The sequence below is a fragment of the Meriones unguiculatus genome, chromosome 11 (genome assembly GCF_030254825.1).
Source record: "Meriones unguiculatus strain TT.TT164.6M chromosome 11, Bangor_MerUng_6.1, whole genome shotgun sequence".
NCBI lineage: Eukaryota > Metazoa > Chordata > Mammalia > Rodentia > Muridae > Meriones > Meriones unguiculatus.
In genome coordinates, this window is record NC_083359.1 from 9,093,781 (window position 1) to 9,113,803 (window position 20,023).

The 20,023-nt window shown below is 38.3% G+C and overlaps 1 protein-coding gene across 28 annotated transcripts in view; it reads left to right on the forward strand.

Moving 5' to 3' along the window:
• Positions 1–20,023, forward strand: part of Ncor1 (nuclear receptor corepressor 1) — a 148,808-nt gene that overhangs the window by 99,010 nt on the left and 29,775 nt on the right. For 19 of the 28 annotated variants that reach the window (XM_060363530.1, XM_060363528.1, XM_060363547.1 and 16 more), the window contains 7 exons: positions 6,286–6,459; positions 7,217–7,377; positions 12,253–12,370; positions 12,467–12,568; positions 13,764–13,864; positions 15,490–15,658; positions 17,757–17,897. In XM_060363530.1, coding sequence (XP_060219513.1) covers positions 6,286–6,459; positions 7,217–7,377; positions 12,253–12,370; positions 12,467–12,568; positions 13,764–13,864; positions 15,490–15,658; positions 17,757–17,897 — 966 coding nt within the window. The remainder of the gene's footprint in view (positions 1–6,285; positions 6,460–7,216; positions 7,378–12,252; positions 12,371–12,466; positions 12,569–13,763; positions 13,865–15,489; positions 15,659–17,756; positions 17,898–20,023) is intronic. The other 9 variants (XM_060363546.1, XM_060363556.1, XM_060363549.1 and 6 more) reach the window with 3 other exon arrangements.

Genomic DNA, 20,023 nt, shown 5'->3' on the forward strand with positions numbered 1-20,023 from the left:
TTCAATCACTTGATTACATCTTTCCAGACAGGAGAGTTCTTCCACTGATGCTGGTTATACTGCTAAGTACTGGTGACTACCGAAAGATAGCAGTAATGCTGGTAATAGCATTCTAGCCAGTGACTTTTCTGAATTCATTCTTCCTCTCAGAGTATAAAACCATGCTTTATCCTCCATTACTCTGACTTCTCAAAGTAAAATCTGATTCTGTTATTGAAACAAGTCAGCTGTGGCGGTGTGATGTTCTAACTACTGTGATGGAGGCACCTTTTTATAGTAGATAGTTCTTACCCTGACTGTCTTCAGCCTGTTAGCTGTGTGGTCATGGGCAAAGATATTTAGCCTTCCATAGCTTTAGTTTTCTCATCAACAAAGTGAATATAATAATAATACATATGTATCTTTCTAGGGTTGTAAAGTTAAAGAATGAACAGTCAATATTATTATGTATAGTGTAGACTGCTATAGAAGGAACAGTCACTCTTTATCACTCACTGTTTCAAATGATATGTTTGAATTAATTCATCCCATTTCAGCTGGAGCATGATACATTCATTATGAGGGGTGATTTCTAAATTTTAATAATTTGCCTGATATGGAGCTGGGCGTAGTGGCGCACGCCTTTAATCCTGGCACTTGGGGGGCAAAGGCAAACGGATCTCCGTAAGTTCAAGGCCAGCCTGGTCTACCGAGTTTCAGGATAGCCAGGGCTATTAACACAGAAAAAAAAAATCTGTCTTAAGAAACAATAACAAACAAACAAAAAACAAATTGGCACATGGTTGGTAGGATTTTCAAGTATGCTTAGAATGTATGAATACTAAATTTGTCTATGGAAGCTATGTATGCATATTAAAGGCTACTAATATAAAGGTGGGATTACAGAGTACTTAATCCTACTGACTCCTCACTCTGTGCCATGAAAGTAATGAGTTATTAGCTATATAACATACTGTACCTGTTATAGTAGGCTTATTACATAAGTTTGTTGTTATCTTAAACAAGAATTTTTTTTTTAATTATTATGTACGTGCTAAAGGAATGTGCATATGGAAGTTGGAGTTTATTCTCTCCACATTAGGATCTGGGGATTGAATTTAGGTCATGCGTTTTGCATGGCAAGCACTTTTACCTCCTGAGTCACCTTAACAGCCCTTAAACACAGATCTCATAGTAGCAAACGTGTGAACTCTAGGAGCTTAATACTAAGGCATAGAAAGAATGCAGAGTGAATCTGTCTCCCTCTGCTAACAATTGAACCCAGTCCATGATGGGCAAGTGCCCTCCCACTAACTCACACCCCTCATCAGAACTAAATGTTTCTTTTTTTTCTTTTCTTCTCATTCTTCCATTTTCTCTCCCTTCTCCTGCCATTTCTTGGCCCTAAATTTAGACTTCTCCTGCCCCAGCTTTTCAAGTACTGGGATATTAGGGTTTATGTTTTCAGATCTCTCCTAAGTGAATATTTCTTGAAAGGAAGTAGGTAGAAATTTTCATAACTTTTTGGCTTTTACTAAATTGCATCTGGAGAATCTTTAATCCCTCGCTATAAAACCAATGTAGTAGGTACTTAGATGTTATATGCTGAAGAAATGGATTAAATGATTCACCCCTGCCAGGACTTTGGTGACACACACCTTTAACCCCAGCACTCAGGAGGCAGAGGCAGGCAGATCCCTGAGTTCAAGGCGAGCCTGGTCTACAGAATAAGCTTCATGACCAGCTGGGTATGAGTTTATGTGTTTGCACATACATGGGGTGCATGTGTGTATGCCGATGTCAATGGAGGTACAGTGCCCAGATGTCCCTCAGTTGAGGAATGGATACAGAAATTGTGGTACTTTACACAATGGAATGCTACTCAGCAATTAAAAACAAGGAAATCATGAAATTTGCAGGCAAATGGTGGGAACTAGAAAAGATCATCCTGGGTGAGGTATCCCAGAAGCAGAAAGACACACATGGTATATACTCATTTATAAGTGGATATTAGACATATAATATAGGATAATCATACTAAAATCTGTATACCTAAAGAGGCTAAGCAAGACGGAGGATCCCAGGTAAGATGATCAGTCCTCATTCAGAAGAGCAAACGTGATGGACATCGGAAGAGGGAGAAAACAGGGAACAGGACAGGAGCCTACCACAGAGGTATCGAAGGAGATGCCGAGACTCATAGCCATACTTTGGGCAGAGTGCAGAGAATCTCATGAAAGAAGGGGGAGATGAAAGACCTGGAGGGGACAGGAGCTCCACAAGGAGAGCAACAGATCCAAAAAATCTGGGCACAGGGGTCTTTTCAGAAACTGATACTCCAACCAAGGACCATGCATGGAGATAACCTAGAACCCATAGAACCCCTGCACAGATGTAGTCCATGGCAGGTCAGCCTCCAAGTGGCTTTCCTAGTACTGGAAACAGGGACCGTCTCTAACTGTGAACTTTTTAAATGAGATTGGTACAGTTATTGTAGACATTCCTCCTTTTAAGTTATGCGTTTGTCTTCTATAGAAACGGTTTTTAAAAGAACCTTAAAGAATTATTTTCACCTGCTTTATTGATAGCTGCCAGGGAAGAAGCCTGGCCTTGTCAAGTTAAAACTTTCTAATGCAGCCAGCACATTATAGGCTCATGCCTACAATCCCAGGAGGCAGAGGCATGGGATCTCTGTGTGTTCAGGGCCAGCCTGGTCTGCAGAGTGAGTTCTGGGACAGCCAAGGGCTACACAGAGAAACGGTGTACCCCCTCTACCCCACCAACAACAATACAGTTACATCTTAGTTACTTTTCTGTTGCTGTGAAAAGACAACATAACCAAAGCAGCTCATAGAAGAAAAGAGTTTTGGGCACCTTAGAGTTTCAGAGGATTAGAGTCCATGACCATCATGGACTCTGGGAGCATAGCCAAAGGCCGGGGGCAGAGAAGACGTTCTAATGCAAGCATAACAAAAATCTATCTATCCACTTAAAATAGGTTTTCTGTTTCTGTGCAACTAAAACTATTTTTTTGTGTTTGTTTTGTTTTCTACTTCTCTACATACTGATTGAAATTGATGTGGTTAGAAGTATCTAATTTCTACCAGTTATAATTATTTAAAATGGTAAACCAGCCAGACTTTTAATACAATATTATGAGCTTTTAATACAATATTATGTTAAATCCTCTAGGAAAGAAGAAATGATATGCTTGTTTGTGTCCTTATACTGGCCAATCTTTTTGCTTCAGTCTCCTAAGAGTTTGGATTTATGTTATGCAGTGCCATGCCCTGTATGAGAGTGATTATTTTGATGGGTACCCCATAGTCATCAGAAGTTCAATATGCATCTAATTCAAAGCCGCTTGCAGTATGCTTTGGACGGGCATTTAAGTGTGATTCTTCGGAACCCCAATTTCCTCGTTTGAAAAATCCTATTAATCTCTTTGATTGTGAGAGCTAAGTGGGACAGTTTGTTATATTATAGAGAAATCCAGGTACTTAGAGATTCATGAAATGTAAAGAATAAAGCATGCAACTGCTTCTAATGCACTAAAGGGAACTGGCCCTGAATAGAAATTCCCCTCAGCTTATATGGGCCCCGGGCCTCAAGCTGCACTCCGAGCAGTTATATGTTGTTCTACAGAGACAGAAGTTCCAAGCTTTGGTTGTTTGGTTAAATGGGGAGATTTACAGTATAAAACATTGCCATAGTTTCCCCAAGACAGCTGCTTTTCCTAGGCAGCTGTAAGGTCATTCTGCTGGCAGATCTCTCTTCATGATAAGAAAAATGGATTAACATTGCCAGCCAGGTCCTTCAAATTCATGGAAAGCATGGTGGGTTACATGTGAATATGAATTGACTTTACAGTCATTGTTTCTGATTTTTAAAAGTACCAGACTATATAAAAGAACTGTTTGGGTGCTAGTGATAATAAGTATTTGAAACCTTGACACTTCAGTGGGAGCTTTAAGGTGGCCCACTGTTAACATAATATGGCAAGAAAATACACGTTTAGGTATTTTAAGGAAAAAGACAAATTGTTTTTTTTTTTTTACATGGAAATAACCTATAGAAAATGTAAAAGAAACTTGGGAGATGGCCCAGGGCTTAGAGTGCCTCCCTCCCCAGCAGGATGACCAACCATGTGACTCCAGTTTGATTCCCGGAAGCTGCCAACAGTCCTGTGGCCAGTAAAGATGGGAATCATTTGGAAGCCTGAAGGCCAGAGAGTCTCTAGAGTATGCAGCATGACAGAAAAAAAAGGTGGGCGGAGCCTTGTCCCAGGAAGGTGGAAGGCAAGGACTCCTGAAAACTGTCCTCTCACCTATACATGTATTTTGTAACACACACATACACTTCATACATATGTCATGACCATAAACACATGCTCAATTATAATAAAATTTTAAAAGTAAACATACAAAATTAACTGAAAATTACCGGGTGGTGGTACACGCCTTTAATCCCAACTCTTGCTAGGCAGAGGCAAATGGATCTCTGTGAGTATAAGGCCAGCCTCATTTGCAGAGTGAGTTCTAGGACAGCCAGGGTTACACAGAGAAAACTTGTGTCAAACAATAAACAAACAAGACTCCCCCAAAACATGAACAAAAACAAACCAAAATTAGCTGAAAATTATTTGTGCTAAAAGGAAAGTTTTCTTAGAAAAAGCTATTTTATAGAAAACCTTTTTAATATATATTATATTTTATAGAAAATCTTTTCTGTAAATCTGAAGTGTTCACTTACATATATACGTCCATATATAGGTGAAAGACATGATTTTCCCAGCAGGAGAACATGTAAGACCGAGGAATAGTTTTAACAAATTTGACAGATTATTTTTAATATAATATTAAAGGATTCTCCTGTCCTTAATTTGTTCATAAGCATAATGCAATTCGAATGACTATTCCAGTGACATTTTGGGTAGGAAAGCACTCTTATGATTTGAAATCTAAATTTACTTGGTAAGCTGAATGTGGGGACACAGATCCATAATCCCAGCACTTGGGAGGCCATGGCAGGAAAGTTTTGAGTTTGAGGCCATTCAGGCTTACATACCAAAAGCCTATTTAAAAAAAAAAAAACAACCCAAACAAACAAAAAACTGAAAGGATAAATAGTTAAGATTAGGAAATGAAAAGAATAATAACTTGAGTGAGTATTTGCTCCGTTCAGACATTAAAATTTCGTACATATAAGTAGTTAGAGTTACTTTCCTGCTTTTCAAAGGTTAGTCACAGTATTTAAGTTTCAGTTTAATAAAGGAAAGATTTAGATGGCATGATGCCATATACCCATAATGTGATTATTCAAGAGATGTAGGAGGATCTCCAGTTTAAGACCTGTCCAGCCTTTTTTACACCTTCCCCCCAAAAGAAAAAGGAAGACAAGATAATTTTATATCTGTATATTTATTATTTAAAAATTATTTTGGGGTATTTGGGAATATTGTGTATAGGCCAGAGATCAAGGTTAGGCATTAATCCTTGGGTATTACCTATCTTGGGTTTCTTAATGTTTCTTACTCTATGCTAAACTGGCTGGCCAGAGAGCCACAGGCATTAGGTTGCCTCTACATCCCCACCTCCTCCACCACCCTTAGAGCTGGGCTTTCAAGTACATTTATAGAAGTCCTGGGGCTCTACCTTGGGCTGTCATACTTTCTGAGGACAACTGTAGGGTCTCTCAGCCTGTTTATAGTAAGATGACTGCACTGTTGGCATGCTATTGAAACATAATGTGGAAATAACTTTCTTGTTAAGTAATTTTCATTATTATTGCAGCTGTATTCATAGTTTTGTTTCTTTTTTTCCATTTGAACTTGTGAGGGGTTTTGCATAAGCTTTGTCTACATTTATTTGAAAAGACTTCTTCCATCTCTTATGCTTATTTTTCTAAATATTAGGGGCCTAACTAACATCACTGTGCTAATTATAAGAATTGAAATTCTCAAGAGAACTGACCTATAATTCAGGGCAGACAAATTCACAGATTTCACTTGATAAATCAATGTTGTTGTAATTTTGCTGCATGTCATAACACTTGATTTCCTTGAGATCTTTTGTTCATTAAAGGTAAAAATTGTTGTTGAATTTCTGAAGGTTTTAAATCTGAGAGAAACATTTAGATTTAGATTTAGTAGGATTTCATAACGTCTCCGGGTAGATTTGTCCACAGCAGTTTTAGATCTTGTTATTAGTATGTAGATGGCCCTTGGATGGTATGGGCTTGGGCCTTTCACGCTTACTATTTTAATTTGGGGTTCTTCCCTTACTGTGATAACTTTAACTTTCATAGGAAAATCAGTCGCCTATATGCCTTATGCTGAGGTCAAACGTGCTCTAGAACAGGAAGCACAGATGCACAGTACCGCAGCAAGGTCAGCCTCACCGTGTAGGCTTTCTCCAGGAGAAGTCAGTAAAGCCGCTTCACAGCCTGATAGGAGTGCAGCCCGCTATAGTGTCCCTCCAGGTAAATATTGCCCTTCTGCACAGTGGCTGCTGGCCATGTATCCACAGGTGTTCCACGTGGTATTAATCTCATGAATGACCTACTCTTCCAGGACATGTCTTTGCTGTCTTAGAATGACTTTCTTGTTTCTCTGCATTTCATTGTCAGTTGTATTCAGATTCACTGGTCCACTGGGAGATCTGTGTTGACACACCTACACTCTGATTGGCTTTTTTTTTTTTTTTTTTTGGCTTTTCTTTTAACAGTACAACTACTTCGTAAAAAATCCTTGAGCCTTTCCCCCTCAGAAATTCAGGTGTACTGTGAAAGCCAGAATCAGTAGCTGTTTCTCAAATTATGCAGCCACACAGAGGATGTGCACTGGGTTACCAGCCAGGGTTCCTACTGTGTGCAGCAGCAGCTATTCCTTGGAAGCTCCCTGATTCTTATTTCCATTGTTGAGTTGCAGAGGGTGATGAAGAAAGACAGAGTCACTCATAAGAATTGCTTCTGTAGACAGAATAGTTGCTGAAAAATCAGCGTGGAGTGCTGTGGTTTGAAATAAATTGACTGCATTTGCCTTATAAATACCATTTGAGATTGGAGTATGGTCATTGACAGAATTTTTAAATGTGAAAAATACTCAATTTTAGCTTCATCTGACATTTCTAATTTGTGATCTAAAGATTCAGGAGTACTTACTGAGAAAGGTAGCCTGTGGCAAACTAGAAAATTGACCATTTTAAATGATTTTTTTTTTTTTTTCTCCTTCAAAAAGTCCTCCAACCTGCTCCACATCAAGTGATAGCTAATCTTCCTGAAGGGGTTCGGCTTCCAACTACACGACCAACCAGGCCACCTCCTCCTCTCATTCCATCGTCTAAAACCACAGTGGCATCAGAAAAACCATCCTTTATAATGGGAGGGTCCATCTCACAGGTAAAATGGCTTTTCTTTATAGCAGATTTCTGTTGAATATTGCTTTGGCTACCTCTTTACCTATTTTTACTAATTTATTAGCATACTAACAAATACTCAGTTTCCTTCCTAGGCCGTCTCCTCTCTGTCCTACTCTGTAGCCATGTGTTCCTCTTTGTTCTGTAAGACTCATATGAACTTGGTCATATATTGCACTCTTTTGTGTTTGCCTTTTATCTCAGTGTAATAATTTTAGGGATTCAGTCAAGTATTTGTGTGTAGTGGTCTTTTTATTGTTAAATACTCTGTTATATAAATGTATCATTTTGTTTATCTCTTTAGTGGAGGGAAACCTGAGCTGTTCTAGTTTTAGGCTCCTTATATGAAGCTACTGTGAACACTTTTTGGTTGGCGTTTGGATTTTTTTACATAGTTACTTAGGAATGAAGTTGATTTCAGAGTGATCCTGTAGTTGTGTCACCATCAGCATTCTTGTTTTATTCCCCCCACCCCCTTTTTTTTTTGCTTTTTTGAGCCATGCTTTCTTTGTTTTAGCCCTGGCTGTCCTGGAACTCATTCTGTAGACGAGGCTGGCCTCTAAATTACAAAAATCCACCTGCCTTTGCCTCTTAGAGTTTCATTCTTTGTTCCACTTACCGTATTATTTGTCTTTCTTCCCTTCCTAGGTGTATTCAGTACACCTGAGTAGGTGTAGTCGGTAATATTATACTGCGGTTGTAGATTGTGTTTCCCTGACAACAGATTACATCAGACACTTTCCATGTGCTCTTTGACTGTACTTGTATTTCTAATTCTATGACATGACTGCTGGCTGAGTATCTTTAGTCCGAATACCTGAAACCTGAAATGCTGTAATGTAAAACTTTTTTAGCACAGCATGCCATCACAAGTGGAAAACGTCATACCTGCCCAAATTGAAAAAGTACAGTAAAACCACACAGTACTAAAAGTGTTGTATAAAATTATTATCTTGTTTTTTTTTTTTTTTTTTTTTATACATTGGTGTGTGTGTTTTAAGCTTATGGATGTATGTGACACGCACAGGTCACAGTGCACCTGTGGAAGTCAAAGAACACTTATGAAAGTGCCGGAGCCCGCCAGCAGAGTTGAACGGTTCTTGAGTCGGGCATGAGGATTAAAATTAATAAGCCAACACACAACACATGGGACCTTTCTGAGAGGCTCTAATAGAGACTAGATGCCCTGCTTTATTTCAGACTGCTTTCAAACCAGAGTAAAAGCAGCTCAGCACAGTGAGTTAAATTCACTAGGAGGTTTGACAAGAGGTGTGGTTTTGACAAGGTATCCCACCTGCTGTCTCAAACCAAAGGAGATGGACTTGGAAATTCTTCCCTGACCCCAGTGAAAGCCATGGTCAAAGCAGTGTCTCCACTGAGATTTAACTATCGCAGCAGCTGCTAGAACAGCGGCTTTCAGCCTGAAAGTCAGCTCTCTCCTACTACGTAGGTTCTGAGGATGAAACCCCATCGCCAAGCAGCCTGACAAGCACTTTGCCCTACTGAGCCATCTTGCTGACTGTTTCTGAGATAAGGCCTTTGTATCCCAGTATGTAGCCAAGAATGACCCTGAACTTCTCTACCTTGTTAGGAAGACAAATGAGAGCCAAAAAGGTCTTCTTCATGTGGTGCTAGAGATTGAACACAGGACTATTTGCATACACTTGGCAAACACTTTGTTGACTGAGCTATATTCCAAATTTTTATATAGTCGGGGCTGGGGAGATGGCTCAGCGGTTAAGAGCACAGGCTGCTCTTCCAGAGGACCTGAGTTCAATTGCCAGCACCCACAAAGGTGGCTTAAAACAATCTAAAATGAGATCTGGTGCCGTCTATTGGAGTGTATGCATACAGCCAAGGTATTGCATAAATAAATCTACAAAACAAAAGCTCATTAAAATTTTTTTATATAGTTTATACAGTTTTTTATTAGACATGTATGTATGCATATATAATTTTTTCATTTTTTTATTAATTGTATATAGCACTGTTGCACAGAACATTTTCATAAAATCATTGCACATTGAGCACATTCCTCTCATACTCTGATTAGTTATATGTTGCAGGCTTTATAGATTTGGCTTTTATTTTCATGCTTATAATCAGTTATAGGCTCCATAGTACATAGTATTTTGTATATTGTACATAGTATTTTGGAAAGCAGTATTCATTTCCTGTTTGGATTTCCATTTCTAGCAACATGGTCAGCAATGATTTTTTTTCCTTTTGATTATTATGGTTGTCTTTTGTTTAAAAGCATTTGACTGTAAATTTGGATCTGCTCCCAGAGTCATTCCATGGATCTATTTGTTTACTTTTCTTGTTTTTATAGTCTTGATTATTATTACCTTATAACATATGCCATAAAATAATTTAGTGTACATCCTGTAGGTTTTTTTTCTTCCTATTCTATCTCCTTTATCATGTTCATATAAATTAGATAATTTGTTTTTCAATTTTGTAAAAGCCAACTAGAGTTTTACTTGAGATTACACTACATTTGTAAATCAGTTTCAGACAGGAATAGATATTTTAACAGTCTGGAATCTTCCTTTATTTTATTTTCTTCCTGAGGTATGGTTTCTTTATGTAGCCTTGGCTGTCCTAGAACTTGCTTTGTAGGCCGCGCTGGCCTTGAACTCCAAGAAATCTCTCTGCCTCTGTGTGCTGGGATTAAAGGCATGTACCAACATGTTCTGCAATTTTGTTTTTATAGGTTTTTGGCTAGTACAGCCATGATTGCAGACAAAATCATCTTGGTTCCAGACCATCAAAGAAAACAAGTATCTCAGTGAACAAAGTCATAAAAAGGCTTTGATTTATGTTTGTACTATACTGTGTTCTGTTAACAGTTTGTACCTTAAGTAAAAAATAATTTAGAACTGGACATAGTTGCATATACTTAATGCCCAGCATACAGGAGGCTAGGGCAGTAAGATCACAGGTTTGAGGCCAGCTTGATGTTCATGTGGAGATTGTATTTAAATAAATAAGAACAAGACAGATATTTTCTTGCTTAAAAAAAAAAAAGGCTACCAATCTCTGATGTTGTAGTAATAATGGTCCTGACAAACTCACATGCTTACACACAAACAGCTTCAGTTTGCTAAAAACAGAACAGTGTCAAGGAGGCACAGAAAGCAAAGCACAGTGTAGTATTTGTATATAGAAACAGTATTCATGTCTTGACTTTAGCTCTGGGACCTCCCATAAGACTTCTAGTAAGGATTTGGGGGGAGGGGGAGGCTGAGGGAGTAGATTTGAAGAAACATTTTTCTGTATGTCTGTCTTCTGAAGAACAAAATGGCAGTTTTTTTGTTTTGTGACAGGCTCTCTTGTAGCTCATGCTGGCCTTAAATTCTGTGTGGCAGAAGCTGGCCTTGAATTGTCTTCTTGCCTTCCCCCTCCCCCCACCATGCCCTAGGATAACAGAGAAAGATAACTTAGTTCATTTTTAATTTTATACCTTTTACTTTTCTTGTTTCATTATGCTGACTAGAGAAAACTGCTAGATTTATGAAAATAGTGGGCATGAATGTCTACTGGTGATATGTGAATTAAAGCATTCAGTCTGATACCGTGTCTCCTAGTTCTTTTCCCAGGAGTGACTATGTTTCTTTCCATTCTTGGTATTATTTTATTTGTGTCTCTTTGGTTTTAGACAGGGTTTCATTATTTAGCTCAGGCAAGCCTGAAACTCCTTGGTCTAAGCTTCTCTCAAATATTCTTGCTTCAGCCTTCCAAGTTTTTTCAATTCCAGACTTCTATTTTTTTCTTAATGCTATCATTCTCCATTTTGTACTTTTTTAGACATCATTTTTGTAATTCCCTTTAATTCTCTGTCTAATCTCTGTCCAATAAATTAAAAGCTTTCTGCTTTATTTCATGTGTATGACTCACTTTAAAAAACCTATCTTGTAACTTTTGTCAAATATACATTTAATTTTTATTACATTTATTTATTTCTTACTTGAATATCAGAGGATAGTGCATTGGGATAGATTATGTCCTGCTGCCCTGTGGGTCTCAGGGGTCAAACTCAGGCTTCGGGCTTGATGGTAAGCAGCCTTTCCTCACTGACTCATCTCACCAACTACCAGAATTGCATATTTTGTGCTATATAATATGGCAACTCTGGAATACATGTTGTTTTTTGTTTGTTTGGCCTTTTTGCTTTCTTTTCCTATTTTTTATTTGCTTAGTGGCTTTTGAAAACTAATTTGTGTCGTTTATATTATTTATGTATTGCCAGTATAGTTTCTGCTTGGTAAGCTAATGACGGAACAGAGATTTCCTTAAATGACTCGGAACCAGCACTCTGTCTTAGTCCTTCCGCAGAGCTCTCTGTATGTTGGGGCATGCCTTCAGACAGCCCTTAGCCAGTTGACAGGTCTGCTTCATTTTTCATTTCCTACTTTGCAGAGGCTTAGATCAGCCAATGTTGAGAGTTCCTTAGGGCTTTTTTTAGGGTATGTACAACCTTGTGTATACACATAACTTTCTGGGTTCCAGTGAGTGTGTTGGAGCTTTTTAAATATATCTGAACTTTAACCATTTTCATTGATCTTGTTCTTTTTGCATTTTTAGGGGCCATAAAATATTGTTAACAGTAGGTTACATTTTGAGTTCATTGTGGTAAATGCTCTGTGTAATTTGTTAATAGTAAATATCAATATTATTTTATCCTTAGTTGTTCTAACTTAATAATCTATGCTGAAAGTTTTTCTTTTTACAATTACTTTTAAAAAATTTGAGTGGCAAAGATACAGATTTTTATAGATAGAAATGTAAAAATTGACTTTACTTTCAGAAAAGACAATGTTTAGTCTTTTGACCATTTTATTTATTTGTTTTTTAGGGAACTCCTGGCACTTACTTGACTTCTCATAATCAGGCTTATACTCAAGAAGCAACTAAGCCCTCCGTAGGATCTATCTCTCTTGGATTGCCCCGGCAGCAGGAATCTGTCAAGTCAGGTCAGCCAGTGGCCACAGTTCTATCACATTTATTTGTAGCATATTGGTCAGCCATTCAATGGTTGGTCTTTTCATGTTTCTTGCTTTTGTCCTCAGCTCCTTTGACCTACATCAAGCAGGAAGAATTTTCTCCACGAAGCCAAAACTCGCAGCCTGAAGGTTTATTGGTCAGGGCACAGCATGAAGGTGTGGTCAGAGGTAAAATTTATGCGCTTTGACAAATGTGTAAAACTTTTGCCTCTAGGAAACTTACTAAAGTAAATCATTAAAAAATTATTTTTGCGAGGACATCCTAAGTTGTGGCAACAATGATAGTTTTATTGGTCTTGGGCTTGCTGTGTAGCCATGTCTGACTTTGATTCTCAATCCTACTTCAGCCTCCAAAGTGGGTTACAGATATATACCACTACCACCAGCTCGGACATTAATATATCTTAGTGACCAGTTAAGTTTTTGCTTCCTTGTCAATATAATTTTAAAACTTTGAAATTTGGTGAGCAGTTAGCATCACTAAAACAAAAAGAAAACTAAACCAAAAAACCCTACCAAATTTTGAAGTTATTTATGTCAGCAGTCATTTTTAATAATGTATTTATTTATTCTGTTATTTCATATATGTGTAGTGTATATGTGATCCCATCCTCACCCCTAACCCTTCCCCTACATGCCCAATTTTATGACTTCTGTTGCTGTTGCCGCTTTTTTTTTTTTTTTAATAACCCATAGTACAATTATTGTCACCTATATATTCATGTGTGGTGCCATCCATAGGAGCATGGGCAAGCTACACATGGCTCTAGTCCCTTAAAGAAAACTTATTATTCTTCCCCCAGCAGCCTTCAGCTGCCATTAGTTCCTCCAATAGGGGTAGGTCCTTATGAACACACCCTCGTCCATGCTAGAATTTTTACCTGCTTGATATTTCTTGGGTCTTAGGAGGGTAACCATAGCTGTTACAAGTTCATGTGTGTGCAAGAGCATTTCTCAGCACTCCTCCCTGTACGCTAGCACTCACATTCTTTCTGCCCTTTTCTTCCAGAGTGTACCTTGAGCCTTTGGTCAGGTTAGCTGATACAGATGTCCCATTTAGGGCTTTGTATTCACAGTTATCCTTGTTACTTTGGCCAAAGCAAAGTGTCTGTATTCACCTCTGCCCACTGTACAAAGAAACTTTCTGTCTAGAGTTGTGAGCAGCACAAGGCTATGGATGTAATCCTTTATCAGGCAGCTTGTACAATCCTTATTTTAATTATATGATATTATTTGAGGCATATATTTCATTAAAGCAATTTTCATCATCCTCATCCCTATTCTGCTTTGTGAGAACTGGTATTGAGAAGTGGGGCTGACAGGAAGAAGGTGATGGTTTACTGATGGCTTTGTTTTTGTTCAGGCACTGCAGGGGCTGTCCAAGAAGGAAGTATAACTCGGGGAACTCCTGCCAGCAAAATCTCAGTAGAGAACATTTCATCATTGAGGGGCTCTATTACCCAGGTCAGTGCATTAACTGTGTGCTCCAGCCTGCTGAGAAAGACATCTCAGAAGCTTTAGTTGTTACTGCAGTAGTGTTCTTCGTTTGTTCAGCTCAATGGTAAAACTTCACATCTGAGACCATCTCTAGAAAGACATTCCTGCTGCATTTTAACCACAGCCATATTATCTACGCTGTAGTTCTTTATGACATCACTCACCGCAAACTGGCAAAAGAAACATTCTTACTGTGCTGAGGACATGTGCGCCAGAAGCGCCAAGTTAAGGCAGTTGCCAGCTGGGCATGGTGGTGCACGCCTTTAGTCCTAGCACTCAGGAGTCAGAGGCAGGTGGATCTCTGTGAGTTCAAGTCCAGCCTGGTCTACAAAGAGTTCCAGGACAGCTAAATCCTGTCTCGAACCACCCCCACCTCAAAAAGAGAGAATTTCCAGGTTATTCCTCCCCTCCCCCATTACATAGTTGTTATGGAACATCATATAGGAACTCTACATCTTTCCTTCCATGTTTGGTCAAACTATATCGTTTCAAAGTAAGTTAATACTCTGCTGTAGTCAGGGAAAAGAAAGTGGTCCTATATGTTATATTCATCTTAACTTTTTTTTTTTTTTTTATTGTCCCAGCATCCAACATTTTTTAAGGAAGTTTTTTTTGTTTTTGTTTTTTTAATTTGGATTTTTGAGGCTGTTTTGAATCTCACTCTGTAGACCAGGCTGGCTTCCAACTCACAGAGATCTGCCTGTCTCTACCTTCCAAGTGCTGGGATTAAAGGCATGTGCCACCACCGCCCAGATAGGAAAATAATTTTAACTGAGTCAAATGAGGCTTTTTTGTATGTTTGGTATAAATACTTCTACAGTGAATATTTAGGATTTCTAGATGCGATGCGCTGTTCCTGTCACTCATTCCTCAATAAGCATCTGTTTCAAATTCTGTCACTTCAAGTGTAGTGAAGACTCATGTGGACGAGTCTGTTAGATCTGGTCGTCTTTACCTTTTCAGCCCAGCCAACTCAGACAGTGTGCTGTGTAATAGACAGAGCGGACTGTTTCCCTAAGAAGGAGGCATAAAGACCCATGTCAGTCTAGTGGAGGATTGACGATGGTGTAAATCATATGATGTCCTGCGTTCATATCACTAAACAAAGCATCTGAGTTTTCCTTCTCCTCTTACTGACAACCGAAGCCTAAGTACCAACCATGCAGGCAGCTTGACAATCACAGTTTGTTTTCCTCTCATCGCAATGTGAAAATTTCGGTACATCACATTTAAAACTTAATTTAGTATTATTTTATTATATTTTCAAAAAAATAAAAAATTATTACATTTATATATAGACTTAAAAAACATTTCTTTTCTGAAAACTGAACTCAGTAGGGGTTTAACTAAAGGGTATGCAGAAGAAAGCTGTTTTACTTCATACACTGTCATTTTAAGTTCTCTGTGATAATAGAGTTTAAGGATTGAGGTACAGTGTTCCTTTATGTTTACAGAAATGAACTATCTCGTTTCCTCTTGTGTGCTTTGCTGTATTTGAAGACTGACCTGATTCTCAGGTTGTATTTCCCAAATGTCATGTGATTCTTTTAATCATAAGTGACTCTGGTTGTTTGTGTTTGTTTTGATGGCAGGGGACCCCAGCTCTGCCCCAGGCTGGCATGCCAACAGAGGCTTTGGTGAAGGGACCTGTTTCTAGGGTGCCCATTGAAGACAGCAGTCCTGAGAAAGTAAGAGAGGAAGCTGCATCCAAAGGCCATGTTATTTATGAAGGCAAAAGTGGACATATCTTATCATATGACAGTAAGTATTGTTTATTTACCAATTCCAATCTTAGGTAGATTGAAAACATAGCTTCTGGTTTTCTTACCTTCTTACTATGGGTAAGTAAGTTTATCTTTGCAGACCTATGTTTTCTCCTCATGAAAGGGGATATTTTGTGAAAAATCAGTTGTCAGTTAAAAGAGTTGTAATAGTGCAGAGCAGAGAGGAAGTGTCCTGTAAGTTAACAGCTGATATTGTCAGTGACTAATTAAGGAATAACTTAAGGAAAAGAATCTTCATTTTAATAGGAGTCAAATATCTTTATCTATCTGTCTATCTGTCTGTCTGTCTGTCTATCTATCTATCTATCTATCTATCTATCTATCTATCTATCTATCTTTTGTTGTTGTTTTCAAGACAGAGTTTCTCTGTGTAGCTTTGGCTGTCCTGGACTCCCTTTGTCTACCATGTTGGCCTCGAACTCACAGAGATCCACCTGTCTATGCCTCCCCAAGTACTGGGATCACAGGCGTGAGCCAGTGTGCCCTGCTGGATCATATTTTTTATCTTTTAAGGTTAAGAACTAGACAATAGATACTCTGATAACCATGAAAAGAATGCTTCTTAACTATTAGTGTCTCTTCTTCCATCTATGAAATCTAGCCATCTGTCTTTTTTTTTTTTCGTTCTTTGAGTATGTTTTCAAAGAGTGACTAATGTCTGCTGGAAGCAACAGCCACCCAGGGCTGAGTTTGAGTTTTCTGAGTTTGTAACCTTGAAATAGTCATTGCCCATGTTTTATCTTTGTCTCACATATAAGGAAATAAACATAGTGCCTGATATTGTTTAGTTCATGATAGCCTCATTTTTTTTTATATTAAGATATCATATTTTAATGAACATTTTACTTTGGGAAGAAGGAAAAAAATTAATGTACATTGCTTTAGCTAGAAATCTTGATATCTTTCCCCTTTTTTTTTCCATATACAACAGAACACAAAATCATTGATCTTATTTCCTAAAGTCTCTGGAATTAGTCCTTACTGTTCCTGCCTTCAAGAATTACTTTTGTCTGGACAACCTAGGGTGTGCTACCTTACCTGGACAATTATCATGCTTTCTGCTTTGCCTTCTGTGGCCTTAAGGATAGCTACATGTCTGTCTCATGGCCTCAACTCACTCACAGTCTCCTTTTACTTATCCCTTCAGAGGTTTTTGATTGCCACTTTTCCTCTTAGCCATCTAAACTTTTCTGCCTAACTATTCTCTGCATTGGCTTTGTACTGAACTGAAAGATGTTCCTTTAAGGTACATACTCTGTCATTCATGAGACATCTGAGCCTATTCCTTCTGCCTGGGTCATCTCTTATTCATCCTGCAGTTCTCAGCTTATAGATACTGGACCTGGAAATGCCAAGTTTCTGCATATCCTTCTTGCAGCATACTATAATTTTTCTTCCATAGTATGTGTGGCTGTTGGACATTAAGGCATTAGAGTAATATAAGTAAAGCTTATTATTTTTCTTAGAATTCATTTTTTATTTGTTTCTGTGTGTGCTGTGTGTGTTTGCACAACTAATATGGGTCCCTGCAGAAGCCAGAAAATGGTATCAGATCTCCTGGAGGTGGACTAGTTGTGAGTCCAATGATGTAGGTGCTGGGAACCAAATTCAGATCCCGTGGAAGAAGTCAGTACTCTTAACTGCTGACCCATATTTGCAGCCCGAGTATTTTTTTTTTTTTTGTACCTACCACTGTTGAATAAATTTCGAGAGAAGAAGGGACTTAATTTGTTAACCTTATCTGCAAGCCTAGCCTTTGGCTCACACACAGGAACCATTTAGTTAATATTGCAGTAAACAAAAATGTTTTCATTGAAGTTGTCTACACAAATACATGTTAGGACAAGTTTTTGTTTGTTTTGTTTGGGACAGAGTCTTACTACTACAGCCCTGTCTGACCTGGAACTCACTATGTAGATCAGGCTAGCCTCAAACTCCTAATGATTCATCTGCCTCTGCCTCCTAAGTGCTGGGATTAAGTTGTTTTTATAAGACTGATGATAAGGTGACTTAGTTTTCTGTGCATTATAAATAGGCCTTGGGCTCTGAATAATTCTTGTTTCTATATTCTGCAGATATTAAGAATGCCCGAGAAGGGACTCGGAGTCCAAGAACAGCTCATGAAATCAGTTTAAAAAGAAGCTATGAGTCAGTGGAAGGAAATATAAAGCAAGGGATGTCAATGAGGGAGTCTCCTGTATCAGCACCATTAGAGGGTAAAGTGTATCTCGAGTGTTACTCAGATGCATTTAATTTTGTGTAATAGTTTTGCATTGCTATCTTGAGTTCAGCCACTAGCATTTCTACCTGAAGTTTATTAACATAATTTTAAATTTATATCCTTATATGAATCATGTAAACTTCATAGTAGAAGGAAGTAAAAACTGAATGTGATACTCATACCAGAGGTCACTATTACTGTAGGAATGCTTAAACTATTATAGAATTACCTCCTGATTCAGTGAATTTAAGAACATAAAACTTGTAGAGGGGCTCTAAAACCCGTTTCAAGAATTTCTTTTTAATACATGAGGTGAAGTGTTGTATGATGACTGGAGCAAGGACATGGATTTTACCTTTAGTTGAACTTCTCCTGGAGTATTTCTCTGTGCTTATCTCTTTCGCTGGAAATTAAAGGGTTATAGCCATCACTGAATGCAGATTATAGATTGTTGTCCGAGTTTTGGGTCACTGAGGTTTGGTTTACTTTTAAATCTTAACCTCCCTCAGATAATTTAATTTAGGTGAAATATTCAAGACTAAGTTAAGTTCTGTGTAATTTTCTCAGGGTTATCTTCTCTCTGTTTTAAAAACAAAACATCATAAATAAAGCATCATCTGTTGCTGGAGAGATGGCCCAGTAGTTAAGAGCACTTGCTGCTCTTGCTGAGGACTTGCATTTGGTTCCCAGCGCCCACACAATGGCTCACAATGGACTGTAACTCCAATTCCTAGAGATGTGATACCTTTCCTGGCTTCCACAGGCAGCCATGCACATGTGGTGCACATAGACAAATGCAGGCAAAACTCATCTAGACAAAAAAGTAGACAAGCTCCTATACTTTCTTTGGGTTCAACATATATGATTATATCTAAGCTTTGTCCAGTATTCATTGTTGATGAGAAATGTGTGTTTATTCATTTGTGCTTACCAAAACCAGGAGTCAGTGTAGGCTGTTTCCCACTGTCACTCAGTTACCCTAAAGTTAGGCTTTTGAGCTGGACAGGCTAGCCATCCAGTCCTTGGGGTCTGTCTGACTCTGCCCTCCAGTCTTGGGTAACGGTTACTATTGTCTTTTGTGGGATAGTTCTTCACTTTTTTCGATCCTATTTGCCAGTCATTGGCTTTATTTCCTTCGTAACCTAAGTTGTATTCCTAAAGTTCTTATCTGTGCCTATATCTTGAAACATTTTCTCTCCCTTTCCTCTAGCCTTTTCAGAGGGTCAGCTCTTAGGTTTTGGTCTTTGAGTCATTTGGTGTGTTGATGTTTGTGCCAGGTTAGAGATTCGTTCCTGTGGCTATCCAGCTTCCCATCACCGTTTGTTTAAGAGGCTGCCTTTTCTCTCATCACTATTTTTGTCACCTTTGACAACAATCAGGTGACTCTGGCTGAATGGATTTGTGTCTTGCTCTTGTGTTCAGTTTTATTAATCTACATGTTGAGCAGTGCCATCCTGTTTTGGCATTCAGCCAAAGAGCTTTATAGACTACTACAGAGATACTTCCTCTCCCGTGTGTGTGGCTGCTCTTTTCACAATAGCAGTGGAATCAGCCTGCATGTCCATCAATACATGAATGTGGTCCATATACATAATGGAATTTTATTTAGCCATAAGAAAACTGAAATTAGGCAATTTTTAGGAAGCTGAATGAAACTTCAAAATATTAAATGAAGTAACCAGGACTCTGAAAATCAGGGCATGTTCTATATTACATGGTCTTCTGTGTGTGTGTGTTTGTGTAGGTGTGGCACACACGGGATAACTCAAGGGGAGAGTTATTTTAAGTAAAAACATTATCCTATAATTAAATGTTAGTAAATGTTTTCTGTGTTCTATTTAAAACCTAAAATATGATGATAAATTGGACTAACATTGACATTTATAAGATTTATTTTGAAGTTTTGATTATGTTGTTGAAAATCACTTCTGGTTATAGTTTTCCCTCTAATTAGCAATGCTTTTGAATATGCCCAGGTATTCTGGTTTATTGTTAATAACCTTAAAGGGGTGCTTTTTAATGTGGGGAAAAAATGAAAAGAAAAAGGGGAAATGGGGGAAGGAAGACGGTGGGATAAAAACAAGAAAGAAATGAAAGGAAGACAGACAGACAGGGTCACAC